Source organism: Setaria italica, chromosome IX (assembly GCF_000263155.2).
Source record: "Setaria italica strain Yugu1 chromosome IX, Setaria_italica_v2.0, whole genome shotgun sequence".
NCBI classification, from domain to species: domain Eukaryota; kingdom Viridiplantae; phylum Streptophyta; class Magnoliopsida; order Poales; family Poaceae; genus Setaria; species Setaria italica.
Window position 1 is genome coordinate 48,340,130 of NC_028458.1, and position 7,189 is coordinate 48,347,318.

The window sequence follows — 7,189 nt, forward strand, 5'->3', positions numbered from 1 at the left end:
GATATTCTATTTTCTGCTCAATGCTTCCTCGTTTAATTTCTGTCTTAAAAAAGAGACGGATACTTTGGCCTCGTGTAACCCTAGAAGACGAGACACGCGAGCAACTCCATTGCCAGAAGAACTGAAGAAGGTGGCCCTCTCACGAGCACACAACTGCACGAGAGGCGTGGAAGAGTGCTGCTCCTGTGCTAGAGGGGCAACCGCCTTCGGCGAGTGAAAACACGCCACTCGCGCACACAAAAATATCGACGCGCGCCGGCACCCGTCACGCACGCCGCCCAGATTTCAAGCTTTTTACAACCGCCAGCGCCAAGTGCCCAAGTGACAGTAGTCTCGGCGGTGATCCGAACCCCGCGCCGACGTGGCGCGCCTCCAGCCTCCAGCCGCGCCCCCATCCCGTCCTCCCGTTTCTGCCCCTCCAACGCCCGGTACGGCATTAACGGCACCGCATCCGCGAGGGCAGTCGCGTCAATTCAACCCCACGTCGTCTCCTTCCCTCTCAAAGGCGCGCCCCGCTCGCTCAGTCAGTTTGCTACAGCCAGACTCCGATTGAGCTCGCATCCATGGCGATGCGGCTCCTGTCCCCCTCCACGCCGCCCCCGCACTTCCCGAGCCCCGGCACGAAGCCACCCGCCTCGGCGGCCGCAGCTCTGCCGTCGTCGTCGTCGTCCTACTTCTCCCTCCGCCTCCGCCGCGCGCGCGCGGCTGCAGCTGCTGGCGCGGCCGCGGCAGGCGGGCCCGAACGGGATGGGGGCCGGTTCGAGGGGGAGACGATGGGCGGGGCGTTCGACAGGGGCCTCGCGGAGATCGCGAAGAAGGTGCCGCTCTTCGAGCCGGCGACGGACGGGGAGCTCGCCGCCGCGGCCGGCGAGCGGCCGCTGCCCATCAACCTCGAGCTCTGGCTCTACCGCGTCAAGGTGCACACCCGGAAGTTTGAGTTCCCTGAAGCAGAGAAGCTCCTCGACAAGGTGAGCACGTAGAGAATTGTAGCATTATAGACTGGGAGTTCATACACGAGCACAAGGTTTGTACCTAGCGAATTAAGGCGAGTTGAAACTAGAAGACGAGCAAAAGTGCATTTGTGTGCTCTAATTGAGGATTTATACGTGGTATTAAGCTGCTTGGTCCTTCTGAGCTGACGTATTGGATGCTCTGTGTGCCGATCAGTGTATCTCATTCTGGCCTGAAGACGGACGTCCATATGTGGCACTGGGAAAGCTTTACAGCAAGCAGTCAAGGTATGACAAAGCTAGAGCGGTATATGAAAGGGGATGCCAGGCAACGCAAGGCGAAAACCCATACATTTGGCAGGTTCGCACATGATCACTTCACCACTTTGTAGTTGTAGGGTACTGTGCAAGATGTCGAGTTTCCTAGTAAGGTACTCCTAGTATCCTTCACATTTGGGATATTACTGTTGAAGTAACCTTAGTTCGTTATGTTTGAGGGAGGTGTGTTCAGCATTATCCTAAATGTATGATTATGTCGATTTGCACTTAGTCCAGCAATGGGTGGTTTTGAGCGTTTGGGCTTAAGTCCAGTGCATTGCATTCCTTGCAGTTGCAGGTCAACTGCTTGTCTGCTTTTCTTCCAAATAGACGAAAAGCACAGTGCATTAAGATGCACACTGTATTTTGTTCATAGGGACAACCTCATATCAGTGTTGTTTTATTAACGCTTAAGGAATCTTTTGTTCCTTATGACTGAATTATATACAACACGCTGGAATACTATCCAGATCAACAAGGTAAGGCCAATTTGTGCCTTTATAACCATAACCATTTTTGTTCCATGCATCTATGATTTAGCCATTTAAGAATAAACCACAGCATGAGGCCATGTAGAATTCATCATTTATCCTTTTTTTCTACTGCTGAGCAGTGTTGGGCAGTCCTAGAAAGCAAGGGTGGAAATATTCGAAGGGCACGAGAGCTATTTGATGCTGCTACTGTGGCTGATGCAAAGCACATTGCTGCTTGGCATGGGTGGGCAATTTTAGAAATAAAGCAAGGAAACGTAAAAAAGGCACGGAACCTACTTGGGAAAGCCCTAAAATATTGTGGAGGAAATGAATATATTTATCAAACTCTTGCTTTGCTTGAAGCTAAAGCAGAGCGTTTTGAACAAGCACGGACTTTGTTTCAACAAGCCACTCAATCCAATCCGAAAAGTTGTGCAAGCTGGCTAGTAAGTATTTGCTTCATAATTATTCTTTCTTTCTTTGCCAAAAGAAACCGCAGAGCTGCCTTCTCTTCAAACTGTGCATTTATGTCGGGCAACTTTCTAGTAGGCGTGGGCTCAGGTTGAAATGCGTGCAGGAAACAATACTATGGCCAGAAAGCTCTTCGAGGTAATAGTTTCTTTTCCCTTTCTAGGATAACCATGTTATCATTTATGATTTTGTTGGTGTGATTTTGTGCATTCCAAAATACTCCTTCCATTTCAAATTGCAAGTCATTTTGAGTCCTCTAGATGCATAGTTTTTCCTATGTATGCATACATAATACATATATCTAGAATTCTAAATGCATAACAAAACCTATGAACCTAGAAAAGCGAAAATGACTTACAATTTGAAACGGAGGGAGTACAGCTGACCATCTCCTTATGTTCACGTGTATTTAGAAGAAGTGTAAAGTAGAAGCGGAATTACTTTCAGTACAAGTTTTCTCTATCCAAACTTTAATGGTTATCTCTAGTCACGAAAGGGTCTCTAGCTGAATTGGTTAGATGGCCTCAGTAGCACTCCTCAGGTCCTGGGTTCGACCCCCCGTGCGAGCGAATTTCAGACTGGGGTTAAAAAAAATCCCCTCATCTGTTGCCATAGCACAGATCAAGGCCCGGCACAAGTCGTAGCTGTGGTTGGTTTGGGCCCTCCTATCTGGGGGTAGTTGCAGTGGTCGCCAGCCCAGTGGTAATCTCACAAGGGTTACGGGCCCCTGTGTAAGGGTGGGGAAGAGATTCGGGGGTTTTCTCGGCTTGCGTGAGAAGGTCTTCTTCTTAGAAAAAAACCCGGGGGGCTGTCTTACCCCCTGCAGGTCAAGTTTTTATAATTGTCTCTAGTCTCAACTAGTATGAATACCCGCAGGTCGAGTTTTTATAGTTATCTCTAGTCTCAACTAGTATGAATATAATGCTGTGAGATTAATTTGTTCAATTTATACCGAAATGTTGCTTTGATACCCTCTATTAACATATGAATGCGATGGTTTGTCACATGTGTAATATTTTTTCTAAAATTTCCAATGTATGGAGTATTAACTTTGATTTTCATGTTGCAGAAAGCTGTCCAGGCTAGTCCAAAAAACCGGTTTTCATGGCATGTATGGGCACTATTTGAGGCAAATGAAGGTAACATTGACAGGGCAAGGAAGTTGCTAAAGATTGGGCATGCTGTAAACCCTAGGGACCCTGTAATTCTCCAGTCACTTGCACTGCTGGAATACAACTATTCATCAGCAAATGTTGCTCGTGTGTTATTCAGAAAAGCATCACAGATTGACCCGAGGCATCAGCCAGTTTGGATAGTAAGAATTTTCTGCACCTATCTCCTTTATCTGACTATGTAACTTCCATGTAGTTTCCTTTTAAAAAAAGTTTTTTAAAACAATTTTTTGTTTATTCCTACATGATTTTTTGCATGGATTTACAATTACTTTCAGTTTCTGATATTGCTTCTTGCACTTCTTACCACTAGATGTTTTTTCTTGGAGAAACTTCTTACTGCTAGAGTTGCAAATTACAAGTACTGTCGTTGTTTATCTTCCCAGTCACAAATGAATACATGCGATCCAACAATTCGGGGAGTGGGAAGGTTATGTGAATATCCAGTTCCCGCCTTATTAATTTACAGTATTTTTGTTTCTTCTGTTGAAATTTTGAGATTTTTTCAATGCACATTCACTTCAACTCTGAACCTTAAGATTCCCAGCAATAACTATGAGAATAAAATTTCTCAGTGAAAAGTCTTACATCTTTAAGTATGCGCACGGCGCACCTGATATATACAGCTAAATGGTTATAAGTTTCCTCAAAGGATAAAAAACAGTTTTGTACTGTTTCCACTTTCTAGTACATATGCATTGTTGTGCTTTACATATGGAAGCTATTTTATTTAAGATATATCTGAAACTTAGCAGTGACACATAGATCATATTGTAGGCTTGGGGGTGGATGGAGTGGAAAGAAGGAAATGCAAGAACAGCAAGGGCCCTCTATCAAAGAGCTTTGTCAGTCAATTCAACGAATGAATGTGCAGCTCGTTGTCTCCAGGTAAAGCATATCACTCAAGAGTCTGGTACTTGTTAAACTGTAAGCAACGGCATTCATCTTGAATGCCATTGTATATGCAGAAGTTCATTTGAGTGCTTGATGAACTAGTGTATCATGGTTGTCAAATATCAATGCTTGTATTAGTGTAGAATCTAGTTTGCTGCAACTTTATACACTTAGCCGGTCTCAAACTGCCGTTGTTGCAGCAAACTGAAGTTTTGGGTGCTGATTTCAGAACTTACAGGCCAGTGTTCCATTTTCTATTCCATAATAGTTGCTGCCTGCTTTTGTAGGCTTGGGGAGTCCTAGAACAGCGTGCTGGTAACTACACCGCTGCCAGAAGATTGTTGAGATCTTCGCTGAGCATAAACTCTCAAAGTGAGGTGACATGGATGACATGGGCAGCACTAGAGGAGGAACAGGGGGATCCAGTTCGAGCTGAAGAAATTAGGAACCTATACTTTCAACAGGTTAGTAAGTTATAGCTGCCTATGGAGCAACACCTTTGCCTGTTCATGTTTTGCATTGTATCTAATTCTCCGCACAAGATCTTTTTGTCGGTGTCGACCATAGACAACACAGTAGGCGACAACTATTCAAGTTATCTTTGTCACTCTGTGAGGATCTTAACTGTGCCACTGATCATTGCACATTCTGACAGCGTATCGAAGTTGTGGATGATGCCTCCTGGGTCATGGGCTTCCTCGACATCATCGACCCTGCCCTAGACAGCGTGAAGAAGCTCCTAAACCTAGACCAGCCATCCGGGCCTGTGAAGCAGGACACTGTTAAAAGCACAACAGAATCGAATCTTCCTACCACCAGGAGTTCTGCAGATGAGTCTTCAGAATCTTCAGCAACTGGAGGTACCTCTGGCTTTTCCAGCAATGATGCCGATAACAGCAGCAGCGAAGCAGCAGAGACTCCAGGAAGTGATTTCGATTTGGACGGCTTCATAAAAAAGAGGCTGGGCCTCGACCCGTCGGAGCTGGATGCGGTGCTTGAGGGTTCTGATCCGAGGGGAGTTGTTTCTCAGAGGAGGAATCGGCGGCTGCCCAGGAAGCCTCTCCCTCTTCTTCCTGTCCCGTAAATTTTCCAGATCAATCTGTTCCACACTTCCACTCCCACCGGTAAAAATCACTAATGCCAATGCCATTACTGAGAGAAGAGAATGACACACCTGCCGCTGCCATTTAGCAATCACCTGTTAATTATTATCGCCACCACATGTACGTAGTTCTACCACCATCTGTTCCTGGTAGAAGTTTAGCCTTGTACATAAATTAGACTGTGTCTACATAATTTTTTTGGACCGAAATACCAAGTTATTCTTCCAAATGCTAATGCCATTGCTTCAATCCCCTTAAGTTACCAGCTAAAAAGTCACCTATAAGATGGAGAAGCCTGGATAGCACAAGCTGAAAAATCTCAAGAATGAAAGAGAGAATGCTACCCATTTTTAGATCAGAGAATGCTAAGTTACTACAACTGCATTTGATCCGATTTGACAATATGGCACTTCATTTTTTTTTTGTTTGATACAGCAGTGGTAAAACTAGTAATCAAGGAGCAGAAAACAGAAGCCACGAGGCAGCCACAAACGGCTGTTAACCTTTCAGAGTTCAAACAACAAATAAACTCTTCAATTCACCGTCCATGTGTCTGATCTCTCAATCTTAGCAAACACTCAAATTGGGCGCACCTGTCTGCCCCAGGACACTCCTGGAGGAGTGGAGGTGGTGGTGTCTGAGGCAGCGCAGGAGGCGGCTGCTGCCCCTGCTAATGCGGCGGCGGGCGGTGCATCTGCATTGATGGTGGTGGTGTCTGAAGGAGAGCAGGCAGTGGAAGCTGCCCGTGGAAGTGCGGCGGCGGGCGGGCCACCTGCATGGGAGGCGGTGGTGTCTGAAGGAGAGCGGGCGGCGGATGCTGCCCGTGGAAATGCGGCGGTGGCTGGTGCTGGTGCATGGGAGGCGGTGGTATCTGAGGCAGCCCAGGAGGCGGCCGCTGCCCCTGCAGATGCGGTTGTGGCCGGTGTAGCAGTGCGGAAGGTGGTGATCGCAGCAGTTGCATCGGCGGGTGCGCTGTTGGCGCCGGGGTGGGTGGCCAGCGCCAGAGCACATGCGGCGGCAGCGGCGGCAGCACACTGGGCGCGCCCCAGAACGGCGCCGGGTAAGACGTCGGAACCGTATGTGTGCTCCATCCCGGCGCTGGCCCTGGCAGTGTGGGCAGCGGCAAGCCCCAGAACAGCTGCGAAGGATTCGGCAGCACCGTGGGCATGCCCCAGACTGCTGGCGCGGGGATCGGCGCCAACGTAGGCTGAGGCCGGCACAGTGGCGAACGCCGCGGCGCCGCGTCCTGTGGCGGAGACGGAGATGGCGGAGGCGGCGGCGGGGAAGGCGGTGGAGGCGGAGTGGGAGACCGCATCCACAGCGGTGGTGGTGGCGGCGGCGCCGGCAGCGACGACGGCTCCTGCTCCTGCTCCCGCTCCACCTTCACGATCACGTTCGCCTTGTTCCGTGGCGCACCCGCCTTCACCTTCTTGGACTCGGCGACGTCACCGGGCAGCCCGTACGCGGAGCGGCGCGTCCGCTTGGACCGCGGGCGGCGCCCGGCGAGGACGAAGTCGGCGGGCCGGGGCACGCGCTCCACCGGCTCCGGCCCGTCGGCACTCCGCGCGCCGAACGTGGCGACGCAGCCGATGGGGCACTCGACCCACCCGATCGCCTCGACGTCGTCCCTAACCTGCGCCGCGGTGATGGCGGCCGCGGAAGGCGCGGACGGCTGGTGCAGCGTGGAGCGGCGCGGCGGCAGGAGGTCCACCTGGCCCACCAGGCACTCCATGATCCTGCCCTGCTCGGAGGCCCCCTCGCGCGAACAGCTCCATGCGCGTTAGTCACACAGAAACAAACGGAAGGAA

At 49.8% G+C, this 7,189-nt stretch overlaps 2 protein-coding genes across 2 annotated transcripts in view; one reads left to right on the forward strand and one right to left on the reverse strand.

Moving 5' to 3' along the window:
• The first annotated feature begins 525 nt into the window (after window positions 1-525).
• On the forward strand, window positions 526-5,633 carry LOC101782140 (protein high chlorophyll fluorescent 107). The gene is made up of 8 exons (XM_004984549.3): window positions 526-968; window positions 1,168-1,311; window positions 1,882-2,187; window positions 2,291-2,350; window positions 3,282-3,527; window positions 4,162-4,272; window positions 4,566-4,742; window positions 4,934-5,633. The coding sequence occupies exons 1-8, from the start codon at window positions 564-566 to the stop codon at window positions 5,360-5,362; spliced, it is 1,878 nt and encodes a 625-aa protein (XP_004984606.1). The 5' UTR covers window positions 526-563; the 3' UTR covers window positions 5,363-5,633.
• A 162-nt stretch (window positions 5,634-5,795) lies between these two features.
• LOC101771894 (leucine-rich repeat extensin-like protein 3) overlaps window positions 5,796-7,189 on the reverse strand; it is a 2,926-nt gene continuing 1,532 nt past the window's right edge. Inside the window, exon 3 of the mRNA XM_022823162.1 lies at window positions 5,796-7,122. Coding sequence (XP_022678897.1) covers window positions 6,052-7,122 — 1,071 coding nt within the window. The 3' untranslated portion in view covers window positions 5,796-6,051. The remainder of the gene's footprint in view (window positions 7,123-7,189) is intronic.

What these genes read in the sequence shown, in the direction of transcription:
- LOC101782140 (XM_004984549.3), top strand. Translation starts at nt 564, where the DNA reads ATGGCGATGCGGCTCCTGTCCCCCTCCACGCCGCCCCCGCACTTCCCG. An exon ending in CAGAGAAGCTCCTCGACAAG is followed by an intron (nt 969 to 1,167) that starts GTGAGCACGTAG and finishes TGTGCCGATCAG; the next exon opens with TGTATCTCATTCTGGCCTGA. An exon ending in AAAGTTGTGCAAGCTGGCTA is followed by an intron (nt 2,188 to 2,290) that starts GTAAGTATTTGC and finishes ACTTTCTAGTAG; the next exon opens with GCGTGGGCTCAGGTTGAAAT.